Source organism: Ylistrum balloti, unplaced genomic scaffold (assembly GCF_031769215.1).
Source record: "Ylistrum balloti isolate Yb309-2 unplaced genomic scaffold, AGI_CSIRO_Ybal_v1 Utg369992, whole genome shotgun sequence".
NCBI lineage: Eukaryota > Metazoa > Mollusca > Bivalvia > Pectinida > Pectinidae > Ylistrum > Ylistrum balloti.
The window spans coordinates 480,081-500,119 of NW_026782074.1; the positions used below are offsets into that span (position 1 = coordinate 480,081).

The 20,039-nt window shown below is 33.9% G+C and overlaps 1 protein-coding gene across 1 annotated transcript; it reads right to left on the reverse strand.

The window, feature by feature from the left end:
• Positions 1-564: 564 nt before the first annotated feature.
• On the reverse strand, positions 565-9,790 carry LOC132547998 (organic cation transporter protein-like). Its single transcript, XM_060211811.1, has 10 exons — positions 9,645-9,790; positions 8,098-8,305; positions 6,119-6,222; positions 5,670-5,824; positions 4,369-4,537; positions 3,693-3,908; positions 2,782-3,008; positions 1,320-1,501; positions 825-976; positions 565-640 (listed from the first exon to the last, which is right to left on the reverse strand). The coding sequence occupies exons 1-10, from the start codon at positions 9,788-9,790 to the stop codon at positions 565-567; spliced, it is 1,635 nt and encodes a 544-aa protein (XP_060067794.1).
• Between the last annotated feature and the right edge of the window lie 10,249 nt (positions 9,791-20,039).

A 20,039-nucleotide genomic window follows, 5' to 3' on the forward strand; every position in this document is an offset into this window, starting at 1 on the left:
ATTCAGCTATTTCATCAATCTAGACCCGTCGGTTATGCTAACTATCTATTGTGGAGTCTCTATGAGGCAAGGATGATTTAAAGTTGTTAACATGTGATTGAATAGGCAGTTTATACACTGTTTTACATACACCTGTAAACTCTAGATCTTAGATCATGTGTTAATTGTTCAACGGTGAATACATCCGTATACTTTATTCTATTTAGCGCACATGTGAATTGTACTGGACTCAGTGCGTTTGGACAGTGTCCAGTGTGCGTAAATAATGTTTGGTTGTTTTGTAAAATCTAGTTGATCACATGATCTGCAGTTGATTACATGAAAGCGCCCGATCACATGACATGCAGGTGATCACATGACATTCGGTTGATCACATGATATGCGATTATGTATCTTTACTTGGTGACAAATCAGAAAATGACTAAGTGAATGATTTTTCATGTTGATAAGTATGTGTGTATTCTATCTTAATTCGATGTCCATAATTTAGAGCTGACCCACTCTATTTCAACATTCACTGATACGTTTACATACATACACAACCACCTATATCGGATTTGCTCTTCAGTCGTCACATTGATCTTCGTTCAAATGATCCAGTTCTGCGATCTCACTTTCCTGGCCTGATTCTTGTCGAAGGCTTAACATAAGAATGTGTGTTGTTTTAAAAAACCTTTAGTGTATTTGTGTTATTATTGTATAGTCTTTACAGATGTTTTGGAATAAAGAGATGAATTTATATGTCTATAATGGAGCACAATTGACTGATCGAAATATCGAAAAATAACAAAAATAACTCGAATATTTTCCCAATAGATACTTACAGATTGAAGTTAATAGCTTCATTTATGGTGTCTGGAAGTCGACAGCCCATAGTTTCGGGTAGGAGTAACGAGCAAAGGCCAGCTATGATTGAGCAAGCTCCAAAAATGATCAGGGGAATGGCTTTTCCAAAACGAATTACACCAACTGTGCCCTACAATTGTAAACCAAATAGTTATCATAAAAACAACTTCTGATTGTAGCGTCATACAATTTATATATACTGCCGTACATATGTGGATCAAATTCATATTAATTCATAAGATATATAGAAAAATAAAAGATTCTGTTAAGTATGAATTAAGTATTTATGCAAACAGTATAACACTATCATCATCGAAAATATCAAATTTCCCTTGGTAATTCAAAATATATAGAGGTAGTAAGGAAAATCAAATGTCGATGTTGAGCCCTAAACGCAAGCGCTGCAATTGAAACGAAACTGCTACAGGATTTACTGGAGGATTTTATATGTTAGAAAGTGATATTTTACTCACAAGCTTTGCTACATACGGCGCTAGCATTGAAGCAATCCTCGCGAAGCTAGAGCTTGTACCGACGGCTCCATTTCGAATAACTGTCGGAAACAACTCTCCCGTTAAGACGTAAATGGTCCCAAAAGATGCAGATGCACCCATTTTCCCAAGGACAGCAAGAGCAAGGATCAGTGGTTGTAATTCTAAAATTACATCGATGTAAATTAGTCATAATAACTCTAACATTGTCTTATGTTTCACTTATTGATGTTGTTGTCAAGAAATATATGGTAATCTCATGTTGTCTTGCACATTTTCTTTATAGCTGCAAAATACCAAAAATACGTGTATATTTTGTAGAATTAACTTTACATGTATTGTACTGAAGTTTTGTGTCATTTTTACAACACACTTTCATTGTCCAGCTCATCTTGGTTATTACAAAAGACGTGAAAATTTGCACATAAATCGCTTTAGCGCACCCTATTATACCGGAGTATTCAACGCTGATCTTTTATAGCAATTGTCTAAAATTGGAGACAATTGAAGGGGTCATTCATTCTTTCAAAATTTGTCTTCATCCATAAAAATGCAACAAGACCAACCACTGTCCATTTCTCAGTCTCAAAATAAAATAAAAGAGACCAAGGGGTATATGTATATGAAAGTATTTTATTTTATTTAGCTCAAAGGAAATAGCAGCAGTAAGCTTACATACTAAACGGAGAAGATGACTTTCTGTGTACCATTCTGTTGTCCTGATTGTCTCAAAGTTGGAATAGCGCTGAGAGAGAGAGAGAGAGAGAGAGAGAGAGAGAGAGAGAGAGAGAGAGAGAGAGAGAGAGAGAGAGAGAGAGAGAGCACTAATGACCATGGGAAACATCCATATACAATTTGAGAGCGATTCTGCCTACATTCAATCAGGAAATAACGATAACAAGAGCTATTGATGGACGATGGACAGCAAACCACAGGAGAAAGGTGACTTAACATCCTACAATCTGATGATGCTTGTCTTATGAAAATATTCCAACATACAATGCACCGTCTCTAGCGATCATTTGAGAGAAAATTTACCCAATATTCATTTTTGCAAAACTCAAAACTCTATTTAAACCACCTGATATTGATTTAACATTGCTATGTAAACATGAAATTTGATGTTTGTCAAAATTTAGATATCTCTTAATATCATTCATATCTATTACATATCCTTCCTTCTCTTAGTGTCTAAGTAACGAGTTTCTTATTTCTTAGTTCATTGATTGCCGTAGACCTTCCAACAAAATGGTACATATCATTCGAATGTACATCAGAACAAAGTAATCTCTTCCGTCAACAACAACAACAACAACAACAACAACAACAACAACAACAACAACAACAACAACAACAACAACAATATAAGCATCATCGAGAGCATAAATACCTATAATATGTATTAGCCAATAAATGGTTTTGTGCTTCATCCAACCATACTTACCTTCTCCTCCAAATACCACCGGCATTATAGTACATATACAGGAGAGTCCCCCAATCAGCATCATGAAGCAGTGGACTCTCCTTCTCCCGAATTTGTTTAATAGGTACATGTTGAAGAAGAGTATGGGAACTTCAATGATAGATAGAAGGAAAATGGCTAGATAAAAACTGCCTCCTAGGTTTTCTGCATGCAGGAACACGCCGTAATACGTCATTCCCACTGCAAACCTGTTGACAGAGGGAAATAAAGTGATGCAATGGCGTTTAGAGGCCTCATCCCTATATTTGAATTGTACACCTTTTAAAACATACAACAACACGGAAATGTTTACTCTGTTAAATTTCTGTATTGCTGTTGCTGTAGTTATACTATTTTTTATAATGCAGTACTAATAGTGTGCACGTGTTTCAAACAAGAATAGAGAATGGATCCTTCGCACAATTTATCATCTCCCCGAACGTGCATACTCACGTTCGCCATACATCTATGTTTTTATTTCAACAGTTGCAAACTATAACATATTATCTGTTACTGTTGCCTAGGATTCAATTGACTGTACTTTCAAGTACAGGTTTCAATTTCTCCTACAAAATTAAATATCTGCCGTTTTTTTTAATATTGCACATTTCAAAATTTCCAAAATAAATATATTTTCATATTCCATACGTAGGTTTCGAAAGAACGATAATTGTCTTCAACTTTCTTGCATGTCGATATGAAAGTGCCTACCAATATGTCCATCGGTGAATACTTATCACTCTCACATATTCAAGATTTTGTAGAATGAATTTGTGTTTAGTCTTTAAACCAAGTCTAAATCACCACAGTCCTAGTGCCCCCCCCGCTTCTTACACACACATTTACTTGCAGCACAATACAATACGACTTCAATCATCAGCAAATATACTCACCAATTAAAGAAGATAACTAAAGTTCGTAAAGTAAGAGTCCTGTTCTTGAATAAGCTCCAGAGTTTTCCTTTGTGGACATTTTCTATATTTTCTATTCGTTGAAGAAGGTCTTCAGCAGGAATCTTATTGTTCATGAGAGCAATTTTGTGTAATATTGTCTTTGCCTCCTCGGTTCTGCCTTTACTCAAAAGCCAGCGCGGTGACTCGTCTAAAATGCTGTAACAGAAGTATTAGTTCATGATAAGATACACCATGCCTACTAATTCACATTTCTTCTTTCATAACTTAATTCTTTCACAGTTAGCGATCATTTGACAGATTGTCGAAGTCCTATACAGTAAGGGATACATAAAACGTGTTAAAATTGTTCGTGGTCTGAGAATTTAGTGAAAAAAGTCTTATTATCTTCAATTTATACAGACATACCACTCGTGGTTAAACATCACTATTTCATTCTTCTTGTTCAAAAATACGTTACACAAATTTCATATGTTGAATATGTTGTATTGTCATTCCGAAAAAGTTCGACCCAAATTTCAATACCACGTCGATAATCTTTAATTGTTATTTTGCATGTATCCATCATTTGATAATTGCGTTGGACATATTTATGAAAAACCCTATCTTAAAAATATACCACACAGCCAAAAACAATAGTTAACAGATACTGACTTACAACCAATAGGAAACAAAGACGATTATGGGTGAACTAGAGACAATCTGTATATATTGCCAGTCTTTAATAAGGAATCCCACACCACAAAGTAAGCACAGGCCTGTTGCGAAGCTTATGTTGAAAATCTGCCCAAACCACACACGTACACTTGGACCAACAAACTCCAGACCTGTAAAACACAATCGAACTTCCAGTATTTGATTCTTATTTAGTCATAGAAAAAGTTATTTAACAGTTCTAACCGAGGAAATTCAATGTTTCCTTCAATAAACGAATGTTTCATGAAATTAAAGATGGAAGATTTATAAAACGGCAACATAACCACATTGCAAATGAGATCTTAATACGCAGACTCACATGAATGGAGATAGGCTCGCCTCAAAATCACAAGAACATCAAGATTAAATTTACCAGACATAACAATAAACCAGGCTTCCTAACGAGAAATACCTGTGATGAATACAAGGTCATCTGAGACGCCACAAATACAAAAAGCATAACCAATGATAACATATAGCTGTTACAAACACTAAAACAAACTCACCAGGGCGTACTAATGCAATATAAGCAAACACGGCACATAACTGTCACGTCATAACGACATACACAAAAATCAAAACATGCAACATAACGACACTGTCGCAAATAACAAAAATGCTCTGATACGACACATACAGGTATATAAATGTCACAAACATCAAAACATGTTACGTAACGACACATACAGGTATATAAACGTACCAAAAACCAAAACATGTTCCATAACGACACATACAGGTATATAAACGTACCAAAAACCAAAACATGTTTTGTAACGACACATACAGGTATATAAATGTCATCAAACAAAACATGTTACGTAACGACACATACAGGTATATAAATGTCATCAATAAACAAAACATGTTTTGTAACGACACATACAGGTATATAAATGTCATAAAAAACAAAACATGTTCCGTAACGACACATACAGGTATATAAATGTCACAAACATCAAAACATGTTACGTAACGACACATATAGGTATATGAATATCACAAACATCAAAACATGTTTTGTAACGACACATACAGGTATATAAATGTCATAAAAAACAAAACATGTTTTGTAACGACACATACAGGTATATAAATGTCATCAAACAAAACATGTTCCATAACGACACATACAGGTATATAAACGTACCAAAAACCAAAACATGTTACGTAACGACACATACAGGTATATAAATGTACCAAAAACCAAAACATGTTCCGTAACGACACATACAGGTATATAAGTTCCATCATAACATGTACCTAACACAAAACCCAAAACCGAAACTCCCCTGCAGGCGGCTCCATTGACAAACTGTATTATGACAAAGGTATAATACTCCGGGGACCAAGACGCTGCCATTCCGGACAAAAACAGGATAGAAATGGCCATAATCAACGTCCTCTTTCGCCCGATGCTATGGGAAAATACAAAATCATTTATGTAAATGACAATTGCTCAAAGCTTAAAAAAAACAGCCCAGAAACCACCCTTTATCAATAACTGGTAGCTCGAGGTCCTTCACACAATTAAGTTTATGTTATAGATCAAGTATCGTTTTGGGCAACATATCTGAAGTTTGAAATCATTTCTGTTCTTTTTCAGGACATCACTTCATACAAAAGCTGATTACCCATGATATCGAAATATGAAATGGTTGCTGAATCAGGTTTCGCCCTGAATGGTGATACATATTCACGAAATTACTTACTAATCAGACAGCTGTCCAAACAGTATGTCTCCCATTACAACACCGAAGAAAAATATCATTTGTGCATGAGATATTTTAACGCTTTCCTCGCATACAAGGTTATGCTGGAAATACAATATCATACATGTGTATTGCACTTCCAAATATTAACGTATAGTTTTTCCTAATACAATAACATAAAGTTTTTACCTCAGATGAAATAAATGTTTTACTAATGCCTTTCATTTGGAGATTTTTGTTCTGCTTAAAATGTGGATGCCTTCACGTCAATGTATGAATATAAGACAGTAGATAGATACCCTTGCCTTTTTGTAACCAATTAAAATTTTAACTTTAAAAAATATTCTTTAATTGTTTCGAGTACTTCAAATGTACATGTACTTAATAATCACATGCGTGTCTAAAGCAGAATCATCAGAGAGTTTAGCTATTGGTTCATTTTCACGTGTGTTATTCTCATTATTCTCATACCGATAAGTGACAGCGACTCTCTACTTCTCTAACCCGAAGAGATCCTCATATAGTGCAAATTATTTGGCCTATATCATTTCGCAATCTATGGATACCTTTTAATTATAAGTTCTGTAAAGTGGAAGTAAATACCCTAGTTTTGCAAAGGTTATCAATGTGTGTATGATTGATTTTTCAAAAATTTTACTCCTTTGTTTTTGTTTCCAACATTAGGCATAATATATGTAGAGAGTGCGTGTTACAATCTAAGACGCTAATTGAAGCTGTTTTAATTATATATATATCTGTCTGTCTGTCTGTCTGTCTGTCTGTCTATCACACTGTCTGTCGGTCTGTCTGTCTGTCGAGGGGGAAACCCTGGCGTCTTACTGATTCTCTCCATGTGTGTGTATCAACATGATAACATCAGGGGAAAGGAGTAGTCAATGCTACTATGGGGTGGTATGTCTGCATTTTGTTAATATTTACCTTTTGGGCGTATCAGTTTGATATATAAGGATCTGGCTGTTGTGGTATTTGACGTAATGACATTTGTGATATGTAAAATGTAAATAGAAAATATTTAAATGTTTTTTCATGAAAAGAATATGTTTAACCGATGTCACAAAACGTGGGATTTTAATTAATTTAGTTATCATAGTGATCAACATACAAAACACTTGATATGTTTTCTTCTATCGGTCTTCCGGTGTGTTCTTTACATGCCTATGTGAACAAACTGTACCCCACTCTTAAATGTTTTGTTTTCGTTTTCATAAGAAGCTAAATTTATGGAATAACTTTAAAAAACATCTTGCGAAGCCCATACAATCCGTTGCGAGATCAGGTGATGACTGTTTTGTGTTTAAAAAACAAGAAATTAAAAATGAATAAATTTGGTACTTTTTTGAAATGTCAAGTATATTTACATGGTTTGAATCGTGCCACTATTGAATTACTTGAAAACGAGACAGGCAGGTAATAACCGTCCTCTCTCTCATCATTATTCGTGTAAATCATTCGTTTATTCACGCACATTATTTCATGATTGTGTAGACATGTTGGTAGTTTCTTTGTTGTTTTGATAAAATCTTTATTACATTGCACGGTATAGGATTATATTTAGCATATGACCCGTATGTCTTAACGATAAGCGGAAACTCTCATATTATTTTCTGTATAAGAAGTATGATATGACACAGAGGACAGTTGTGTGATTTGCAAATATATGTCTTGTTTACATGGCTACTACCCTTTGTTAACCAAAATAACCACGCGGCCGATCTGAGGGATCTTATTGCCATCACACTGTCTGATAGTGACATAAGATACATATGTCGATATATGGTTTTCAATGCTTCGCAGTTAAATAGACAATGGAAAAAATAGAGTAAAACTAATACTGATATCCAAATGTTTGACGAATTTAATGGTACTCACAAGTTTTAAAAACATACATGTTTTGACATGCTGCGGATGGTTTTAGACAACATGGCAAGGGTCTGAAGTCTTCATACTAAAATACCTACGGTGGTGGTGAATGTTGATTTAAAAACATCCTCGTCATAATCCCAAGCCTGACAAGGCATTTGGCGATTGTGCTTGGAAACATTAGACAAACTGACATCCGACGAATTAAGCGGCTCCTCAATAAATTGATATAAGTTGCATTTGGAAACAATGAAACGAACATCAGAGGAAATATTCATGTCATTTGAGCTCAGGGGATGTTTGCACCTAGGTGAAAATAAGAATAGTTAGTATCATAATGAAAGACAGTGACAGTCTGCATATTTTAAATCCAATTCACATAAAACAGTTTGTGAACTTCGCTCAAAGTAACGATACCTTTGAATAACATTTCCAATTAAGTATGGTAGAGCTAAGTAATAAATTCAGCTGCATCATATAGTTGTAACATTCTACTAGGACTTTGAGGAATTTGAGGAGATGATTGAGGGAAACCAAATGTCAAAATATATCAGCATTGATTGTTATCACTATTATGAGGCTTGTATGATGAATAAGCAATCATGTATTCAAAACGTTGCATTTGGATCAATAGTCACGAAAAGAAGTCCCTCTTATCCGATTCCGAAATTATGATTAATAAAAATGTAACCCAAACCCATTTTGATTAAAAACGTGTCTAGACGTGAACTAGGATAAGTGCTAACCCTCTTTTCTAATGTCTATTATCTTCATTTATGCTAATGTGACGATATTTTTTCTATTTCGAATCCGGAAATAAACCACAATGGAATTATTTAAGATTTGAAAATAGACATGTGAGATATGCTTATATTTAACAATTGCTAATGAGTAATGTATTGATTGTCAACAGACATTTTTAGTTTTGAATATGGAGTGTCATCGCAAACTTGATATCACAAGCCAGGAAGACTATCAACAAGCCAAATTATGTTTGGTCGTACCGCGCTCATTCCTTAAGGGCCCAAAACTTTTTTCTCCACTCATAAACTTTTTAGGACTCTTCAAATATATACAAATATAATTGATTATCGATATATTGTGAAATAATAATAAAGACGTATATAGAGATACTACACATCAGTTCACTGCATCCATGATATAGACTAATATAGAGATAACATATCTATAAATCACTACTACTACATGTAAATAAGCACAATTGGAAATTTTCAAATGAGACTGATTTAGAGAGAATGAGAATAAAAAGATGTATAACAGGTAGTCACCCCCTTCATAGGATTTTTTTCATAAACAATCTGCATACCAAGTTTTCATTTAAATAATGCCACTGCTCAAATTATACACATGTACTTATTAGACATGTGCAAATTATTTCGAAATTTATAGTATTTTGAAGCTAGTAACCCCTTCCCAAGCTACGTTTTAACATTTCTTTTGATAACCTTGTGTTTTTTTGTTTTTTGTTTGTTTTGTGTTTTTTTTTTTTTTTTTTGCAATCGTCTTCATGGCTTCGACATTTAGAATCTTAGCACCATTGGTTACAAAATTGTACACCATGTTAATCTGTTGGAAGAAGTTCATTCTGTTCCGTGATTTGTAAATGCTTTGTGTCTTATCTTACCTATGGTTTGGTGTATACAGCGCAAATACCATCATGATCATGAACATCGCTGATGAAGCCGTAGGTAGACTTAGCAATAGAAGAAGTCTTTTCTGGTAACGCCCGAAACCTCCAAGTTCCGGTATCAATTCGTCAAAGCTTACCATAATTGTTCTCCTTGATATTAATGCTAGAATATAAAACACACTTTCAGTGTTTAATCACGAAACATAAATCCTCATATGTAACCCACAATACGACATTACATAAAAACGCATACAACATTGGAGATTTGGCTTTGTCGTTCAAGTAGTTAATCAATACACAGGTGTGTTGATGAGCATTGTAAGTGCATAGATAGATCTAAGTTAACGTATCACGTATTGAGGATATTATTAGATTTTAACTATATATTTGATTTAATGATATTTTTGGAAAACTTGAAAAGATTAGAAGAGTTTTAGAAGAATTGTTTACATTTATTCTAAATGACAAATAATGTATTTGCATGTTTATTTTTAGGAAGGAGGCAATAATTTGCGATCCTAAGTCACCAACTTATGGAAACAACTATAAGCTGTTAGAGTCAAAGGGATGGGAAATCATATATGAATTATTTACATGGAATTCCGGTATGTATTGTTAAATAAATGTTGAGGTCGCTATCAATTTTATTTTGATACAGGTTAATTATAAGGGTGGTATCGTATTACAGGTTATACAAATACTAGTTAAGTGGTTATGCTTGGTCAGTGGGATGTTTTTAAGATTTGACTATTAACTTCAACGAGTGGCAAACTGAAACTGTATTTGAGCAGTTAACATTGTTCGAGTGGCTTTTTGAGCAAAACGATAAAAACGAAGTATCATTAAAAATAGTTTTCAATCGATTTTTAAAACACAATGTCAAAATCAGATATTTTGATAAGATGGATTTTTACGGCGAATATTATACTTTTTATGAGAATTAAATGAAAACTGTACATTAAGATGTTAACTTTAGAAATTAAAGTACAACATGTCAAATGACAAACCAGACCGTAACACCAGTTGATGGAAGCTGTATATCACATGGCGCACAATACATAATCTCTCGCGACTAACTTACTCAATAGTGATGTATTGACAAGACAGGAAGCAATCAAAGTACATAATGTAGATTATGATGAAAGACTTATCTATTGGAATAAGTATCATTAGGTATAGGATTACAGGCTTTCCAAAATTTTGACAAAAAGTATGTTATACGAATAATGACGTTGCCATAACAGCCAGAATGTTTAATCACTTGGAAAAATATCAATTTTCTGTCATTAGCAAATGTTTTCGACGATGAAAGTAAATAAAAGAATATATCCGAATTTCATAGTATTATGAACTACTAGAGGAGGACTCTAAAGGGTTTATATGCCAGAAATGTACTGATTTATGGTTGTTGTCATGGTTACCAGCTCGTTTTTCGAATATTTGATGTTGTTAGCTAATTAGAAAATGTTATTTTGGTCTGCGTGAATTTCATTACACAAGAAAAGTTTTGTATAACAGCATCAACAGTTTAGGCAACCGTTAGAATGTATATGAAACTAAAAAAATTATTTGTTAGAATTTCATAGCAACCAAACTTTGAAATTTGTGAAAAACGTTGATCTTGTGTGTAAAAACAATCTCAGGAAGCATCAAATGAAAGTTTTTCTATGCATATTGTGTAAGTTCTGGTGTATTTAAGAAGTTTCTAAATTACAAGCCTCATTAAATATTTATTTTCAGATGTCACAACTTAGTAGAAAAACAAAATCATTTTTTCAACGTGTTTTTTCTGTATTTGTTTAGTTATATTGATGATCACCTAAAAGTCAAAACCTGGTTGGCCATTTGAATGTCTAGACATTTTCACTTTATCTGTGGGGTTTGTAATTGAAAACTGAAAGAAATAACTGAAAATACCTTTGTGTCAACATAATTATAATCCAAACTCAAATTCAATAAAACTAAGGCAAAATCGAACATTGATTATTTCAAGTGAATAAAAAAAAACACAATACAGAGTCAAATTATACAATAATAGGGAAACTGGGAAAACCGACTGCACTGGATGTTCACTACTTAAAATTAAAAAAAAAAATACTGGAAGTCTGCATGAATGACGCAGAAGTTGTTCAAGCAACCACGGTGAGATATGGCATGTCTTTAAACTTAATGTTAATGAACACAATGGTTGTTGTACTCTTGTCGCCGGTTGCTATCAGCAAACGCCTGGATTTAAGAAAATATCAGATTTTCAACACAATATGTTTATACACCTATGGTGAGATATTTGTCGTGACTTTAGTGATATAGGCCTTTTAACATAATGATTGTCGTAGTCTTGCAGCCGGTTGCTTTTAGCAAAAGCATTGATGTGAGAAAATCACGACGATATCAACATATGAAGCTGAGTGGTATATAAAAAAACAAACTTTGTGTTGCTATAGAAACAAATTGAATTAACATGAATTTGGCACTGACTAAAAGTCCTCGCAAATTGATCAACATTTTGAACTGTAGGAGTCATGGAAGCGAGCCATTGAAGCGTTATTTTTAAATCAGCTTAAATTATACAAATTATGTCGTATTTTATCATTGTATGTTGTATGTAAAATATACAACTATTCACATGAATGGGATGCGTTATTCTGTATTTTGTTATTAATATTTTCCAATTTCTCCCGTTCGTTTACAAAGTTATTCGTAAGTGTCTCCTCTTTACTACAAGTTTGGACTTTATAATGAACAAGCATGGGACACCTATATCAATGAATTTATATTTATTAACTTGTGTAAGCTGAGTACAGACATTGTTTTATGTGCATAATAGCTTGATTGTCAAATTGATTGCGTCTCCTGAAATGTTGAAAAGCTAAAAGGCCGTAAAAGCGGACGTTAACATGTTAAATAAATAAGGTAAATAAATTCCACTGTATATATTGGAGTGTTGTTTATTATTGATCTGTACAAAAAGGGATGTTTGTTTATTCAATGAAAAAATGTATGATCGACAGCTGAAGCTTGTTGGTTTAGAAATACAACAATAATTACCATGAAGTGCTCACTGAGCTTGCGAATAAAAGTTTGTCCCATTAGCTGATGTTGCATAAACTTAAAAAAAGTCACGAAAAAATGTACAAAATGTATAAATGGGGTTGGGACATTTACATGTATAGTGCGATATGGCAAGTGCTGCACGTTTTTTTGACGTCACGTCACAGGAAGAATGCAAGTGTATACTAATTCGAGTGTTCGCTGTGTAGTCTGAATAGGGCATGCATTATATTGTAAGTGTGTCATCTCACGGAAACGTCAAAAGGATTTTCCGACTTTGACGTAAATGTAAAAGGCTTTGAGTATTTTAAACCAATTGTGAGATCAAAATGTAAAGGAGGTGGTGTACTGCGTCTGTTTAAGCGTGGCTACGTGATTATATTTCTCTAGATTCTGTAGAATTCGACAGTATTTTGTAGATGAGAGATGGTGGTAGACTTTTCCCTGGTCAGAAACTGGTTTATATAGCACGAACATACTTACCGCCGGATGGCTCTGTGTTTTATCTTGCTTTCGACGATGACAGCGTTGTTAGAAAACATATCGGTCATTATGGTACCTTAGGTAAGGAGTTTGCAATTGGCGACCTCAACAGCCGGAATGGTCTTAAACGGGACTTTATACCTTTAGACGCGTTACATGACATTGTCTATCGACAACTTGATGAGTTTACTAGTTATCTCCGGAAACCATGTGACGTCACATGTAACTCCGAGGGCTCACAAGTGTGTACGTTTGGTCGTAACCTACTTCAGTTATGTAAGTTGAGTGGTGTTCCGATCCTCATTGGCCGGCTGACAGGCGACCCGGATGGTAAACTAATATTTTGTATCCGGTGTCATTGACTACGCGTTAACTGATAAAACGTCTATGTCGTCTATCAAATGTTTTGAAGTAAATGCTTCAATGAGCATTCGGATCATGCGCCGATATAGTTAATGTTGTATTGTCTCCAGTCGGAAAATATACAATGGAATTTAAGAATGGAAGGGAACATGCTAAATTTATTTAAATGTAATAATCGTAAAGAATTTTATCGTGATCGTTTTAATCGTAAGACATGTAAGACAGGGGATATATCGTTAACGGATTTCTTCAATTATTTTAAAGGTTTAGCAGGTGAGGTCATTGACAGTTCTATTTTGGAAGACAAACACTGACTGACTGTTACCGAAATTAGATGTAGATTTTAACATAGATAAATTGTTAGAAGTAATCAAGGGTTTATACAATGGTTAATATGCTGGTATTGATTTCATACTTAGTGAATAGTTTATTGAGCACAAAGAGATGTTTTCATCTGTTTTATTAAGGTTATTTAATACTATGTTACAAACAGGATATTTCCCAGAGTCACGGGCTAATAACTATGAACTAAGAACTAGGTAGGGTTTTCACTATGTTTGGAATAGCCAATATATTTAAAAAAAAAAAAAAAAAAAGATGGGGTGATGAGGTGCATTTTTCTACATATCCTGTATCCCTCCATACATATGTATCTTGCGCCCCTCATCGGTGCCGATAATTTGTACCCCATCTTTTTGTTGTACATATAGACTGAAGTTAATGTCATTCAGATCTATATATCATATAACAACAGTGATTGATATTATGGTTGTATTTGAAATGTTCCTGTCATTTAATAAATGACCATTTGACAACATTTCTTTTCCCTGTTGTTTTTTGTTTATAAGATATGTACAACAAATAACAAGCTGCAGTCTCTGAGCTGAGTTACCGTGCTAACACAAATACATATATATATATATATATATTCAAGAATTACGCAGTGCCTTTGATGCATCTTCTAGAAGTTATTTGTACAAGCACCTTGTTGATACTTTTTTTGTGCCCATTTCATTTTCATAATCAGCAGATCAACACCTCCACAAATAAAGACGTTATGGCGGTTTTTCTCACTACCGACATCGCAACACGTAGAAATGCTGATTTGGGAGTTAAGGGGTGAGAAGGCATTAAAAAATAACGTCAACATCATCAAACTCAAATTACATAAAACTTTCCCATGATAATAAAGACAAAATTACATCTTTGTGAACTCCTGCACAATGAACCTACGTTGTTAGTTATTCAGTGTGTAAAAGTCCAATTTCAAAAATTTGTAAATAAAGCAACTTTAAACATACATAATCTCATAATCGTAAAGTAAGGCGCTAATTGAGCACAAAACTGTCTTAATTTATCCTAATAATTCTTAATACTCAATGTAAATGTAAACAAGTGAATATAGATTCCTTATTTAACAGTATTGATTAATTATTTTGGTATTAAGTAACTTACATCACATGCACATGTTGGCCGAAAGTATGGTGACACACATGCATGTTTCTATACATGCATATATGGTATTCATACAGGTAAGTCTGAATACATTTCATGGTATGTGTGTGTATCAAGATACAATATACATACAAATTGTGCAGGAGTGAAAGTATTAGAGTCATAGTCATATTGAATGGAATCTTAACTGAGCGTTCTTTATCTCTAACTCAAACAATACAAATCTTCAATTCTTAAGTAATAATTAAACTTTACAGTGGTTGGCTATCATGGACATACCAAAGTACAATCAATCCAAGATGGAGTTAATGCGACTTACCAATCAATGTTCCTTGTCGTAATATAATGATAACACCGCAGACTGCAAGCTCCGTACAAGGATGAGCTCTACTTTTAGACTATGTAATGGAATAGGTCCCGAGCTCTAGGTGATGTTCATATCCAGATAAATATGTGTTGTAAGAAAAAAAGAGACGTACAGATATTGTTAATTTTCTTGGCGGGTTAGTCGGCTTACCATATCTGTCAATCTCTTATAAAAACAAGACATAGTCATGCGAATACTGCACAACAGATATTATTCTCTGTAGTAACCTCATAAACCAGAACATCAAACAATCCGACCATTTCCCATTTATACAGTTGTACGCATTGTATAGTATTTTATAACCCAGATCATTTTCTTTTTGTCAAGAATACTTAATATTTAATATGCAAGGCATTCAAATAGTTGACACAATGTAGTAGAAATGTTTTGTGTAGAAATAACAAATCAGAGCGTAAAAATCACCCAGCTGTCAAACGGAGAAAATTACAGTGTGCACGAGACCTGAATAACTCAAACGTTACAGTTTTTGTAAACAATTGTAATATAACTAGAGTATTGAAAGAATCCAACCTTGTGTAAATATTCAAAATCTAATGGCTTTATCAATTATACAGTAATGTAACTAAAGTCATCAGACCTTATAATATAAACGGTTTTAACACTATTGACAAAAGCATGTTTGAACACAGATATATATACAAGATACAAGAACCCTGATGACGTTATAAAAAAACGCTATACCACTCTTATCATCAGTTGGTGTTCGTTTGAATAAACCGACCGATCAGAAATATGCAGGGTATTTTAAAAAACAGAGTTGCCTATTCTTTTTCACTACCCACCGTATTACATATATGTACAGTACAAAATATATTTAGAGAAATTTTTCGTTTAAATGGACTTAATGGTTAGATTTCATTATTTTTTCTGTGCATTTGAATTCAGACGAGTGTTATAACACTTAAAATTAGACTATTCACAAAATGAGAAGCACATTTTGAGAAAAAATAATAAAGATTGTCAGCTTAAAACTATCTCTGGTTGACATTTACTGTTGTGTCTACCGCCATCGCTATTTTGATCGGATACAACAAAGTTCATAACCTGACCTTTCGGAACCTCGTTTTAATCCGCCGCATTGTTATGATATACTAAATTATTCAGGGTCGCAAATGCGCAAAGCCATCACTTACACTCTCCGAACGACAATGAATTAGTGTTGGGTCGCTCCCATTTTACAACATTTTTAATCAAACGGTTACGCAATTTTTTTAGACATTATAATTAACAGATAGTACACCAATTTAAACATATATTTAAATGTTAAAATGCTTTTTATTAGTTATGAAATAAAAAATAAATTGTTATAGATAGGGGTACTGTATATAGTTGTTTATTTCGCAGAGCAAATATTTTCGAATCTGCTCCTGCCTTGGTTAGTTCGCGGGTTGTCATGTATACAGGCCTAACAGGTAGTAGTCGGGTGTCTAAATTCGCAGTATTTTCATCGACCACGAAAATACCGTTCAAACATTAAAACATTTTATTTCATTTAACATTACTAAAATAAAGCAAGTGAACAATCTTACAACAATACATTTTAATGCTGTTATAGATTTGCCAAACATCATGATATAACATAATTGGGACAAAAGAACCCCGAAACAATGACACATTTAGTAAGAAACTCTCAAACATCATTATGTATCACATAATATCTAAATCAATAAACAAATTTTCAAAAAATGGATAGACGAAAGTAGATAATAGGTTCATTTACGTGTTAACTGAGATCGATAAAATACTGTAGTGAAAAAAATTATGTTCAACAAACACTCAGGAAGATTAACGCTTCACTTTGTTTTACTCCGGACATGGACAAATTTTCTTTACATTGTATGGAAATGATGTACATGATTGGATATGGTCCTGATTCATAGCGTCCGTCATCATCTTTGAATGTACATGTTTATCTGTAATTCCAGCAACAGGAGTTTTCATCGAAACTTTATATTTGTTGTTGTCCATGATATCATTTTGTGTCATATTTTATGTTTGAATATCTTATCTCACTGATTACATTAAAAAAACAGGGAAAACTCTATCCTGGTCGCCATTTAACTTCCTTGTCTGCTATTGCTGCAGTTTGTCGTCACCATACCTCGAATTGTGTCACCTAAGTTACAGATTTTTATTTTACTCCTGAAAACCTGTAGATGAAATGAAAATACATGTTTATTACATAACTTACAGAAACAACATATGACTCTATTGTCGGATAGATGAAAGGGTCTCTGCTTAACTTTGGATAAGGACGGATGTGTCTCCGTGGGTAGTGAAATCTCGGTCTTAATCTCAAGCGAGGGAATTTTTTGTCTGCCATTCATCCACACGAATACAGAATTAGATTATTTCTCATTTGCATATGGGGCCTGGTTGACGATTATAAATGACGTCAATGACCGCAGCTGACCCTGGCACATTGTATTAATCACGTAATAAACAATTGTATAACCCCAAAAAGTAAATGCATCTCCTAGTTATTGAATATTACCGGCGCTGCGAACACTAAGTTATGACACAAACTTCTGGAAAAGATATCTGCAAATTAATGGAAAACCTTTTTCTGTTCGCTTGATTTTTTTAAAAAGCGTGAAACTTACTTTTTTAACACAAATAAAAGAGTTAAATACGTTGTGAAAACTAATAAAAGAAAATGCATCATACAGTTGTTTCACACTTGTAGGATTCGTCAGTGATGTTATAAGCCTAAATTTTGTAGCGTAGAAGTGGCTGAGAAAAAAAGTGAAAAGTAAAAGTTAACATCTAGATGAGGAGGTTTACTGACGCCATAATTGAATAAATTTCGGATTTTTTTATATGTCTGCTTATTTTTCAAAGAATTAATGTACATGTAAATATTCGAAATCGTTCCACTATTTAAACTGATACAAATGTAGGGTGCAGGTTACGGCGAATCTCTTCTACTACCTGCAATCTCGGAGAGTGTACAGAAGAAGGGGACATGAACTAGATACGAATCACTACCATCACTACTGGGTTGGTAAATCTATTTAACCTAACATTTGTATTATCTACTTATGGCATATATGTTTGTGACTTTTGGTTCACGCTTTAATGTGCTGACCGGAAGTGTGGATATCTCTGTCTGATGGGTTGAAAAATTGTAGAAAATTACGCAGGATTTTCAATGTTCACTCATTGATTCACCTTCCGTCTATCTGTCTATCCTTCTGAGGTGTTGCAATATTAGGACGTGTCGAAGAAATGAACTTCTGGAAAGTTTGTAAAACCATATCTTGACGTTGTTCACAATTGATCAAATATTTGAAAATAACGAAATATATTCAATAATGGCGCTCATGCGCCTCATCATCTACATAATGGTTTTCCTTCTAAACACATTGTTTTTCCCTGAGTTGCTCCCAGACTTCAAAATTAAAGCCCTTGATATCACCGCCGAGTTCTGTACGGATGAAACAGCTGTATGATGCAGCTTAACTCATTGTCTGACTATGTTATCTAACTCTTTATGTGTCTTATATAAGTAACACGACTTTTCAATTTCATCATTAACTTGTTTTTATTGATCTTAATCGCCAGAGCCTTTAGGAATAATGGAAGAAACAACCAACAATGCCGCTTATCTCGATATTTTCTTACAACGAAATTCTTTCAACCAAGCTGTTTGATAAACGTGATGATTTCAATTTCCCTATGTGAATTTTTCATTTCTGGATAGCAACAATCATGCATCCCCAATCCATAGTGTTTACAAGTCGTTGTTGATTCGATATTCAAAGGCTTATTTCCATTATCACGCTTTTTGAGTAAGAAGTCATCAACTGACGGACAAATTCGTAACATCTGGTTTCAAATGATGCAGGCTTTAGGAAATTATGGGAAGGTTTTACGGTCGTAAAAGTGATATCATTGAAAAAATATTTGATTTATTTGTGCGATATGAAACTGGACGTGTGTGATGTTCGTTAGTCTGCATGTTGGTTCCGTTGTTGTATACCTTGTTCTCATTTGAGAGCGTGACATTACTTACTTAAATTGACCAAGATCAACATGGGGCTGCCGTCGATGAAGCAGAAGATGCTTCAGAACACTTGGTTTTATCCTCCTTGTATTTTTTCAAGATTCTCTGGGTAAAATTTTCTTTGTGTATATTTTGTCCTAATTGTATTGAGTTCGAGTTCGGAGTATGATTATATTGTCATGTTGGTATTTTTTGTTTGTTTGTTTTTTTTAATATATTTCCATTAACTGAAGTCGAAGGGAAAAGATTCCATAAAAAGGATATGGCTGTGATTAAAATCATGAAAAAAATCTTTAAAATACAGCCGATTGAATGTGACCCTTGCTTAATCTGTCCTATACCAACTGTTAAGAAGATTAATGAAGTGTTTTGGAAAGTGAAATTATAATTACAGCTTACGCTCTTGATTGTGTCATTTATCGACAAAAAGCTGTATGTAACAGGAAGTAAATTTGCATCGCTGTGTAATTGAGAAGCACGTATTTACGTTACCTTGCACTTGAGTCCAGTAAGAACGACCTCAAGCTTTGACGATAGTGTTGGTGAGTCTATGGCATCCTGAACGTCATCAGGATCTTCTGTGAAAACAAAACATATTGTCTATAGAAAAATACAACACGGACTTAGCTGTACTAAATCATGG

Coding starts and splice junctions, on each gene's coding strand:
- LOC132547998 (XM_060211811.1), bottom strand. CDS start 9,790: ATGGTAAGCTTTGACGAATTGATACCGGAACTTGGAGGTTTCGGGCGT. Junction 8,306..9,644: donor CTGTATACACCAAACCATAG/GTAAGATAAGAC, acceptor ATTTTCACCTAG/GTGCAAACATCCCCTGAGCT. Junction 977..1,319: donor CGCCGTATGTAGCAAAGCTT/GTGAGTAAAATA, acceptor TTACAATTGTAG/GGCACAGTTGGTGTAATTCG.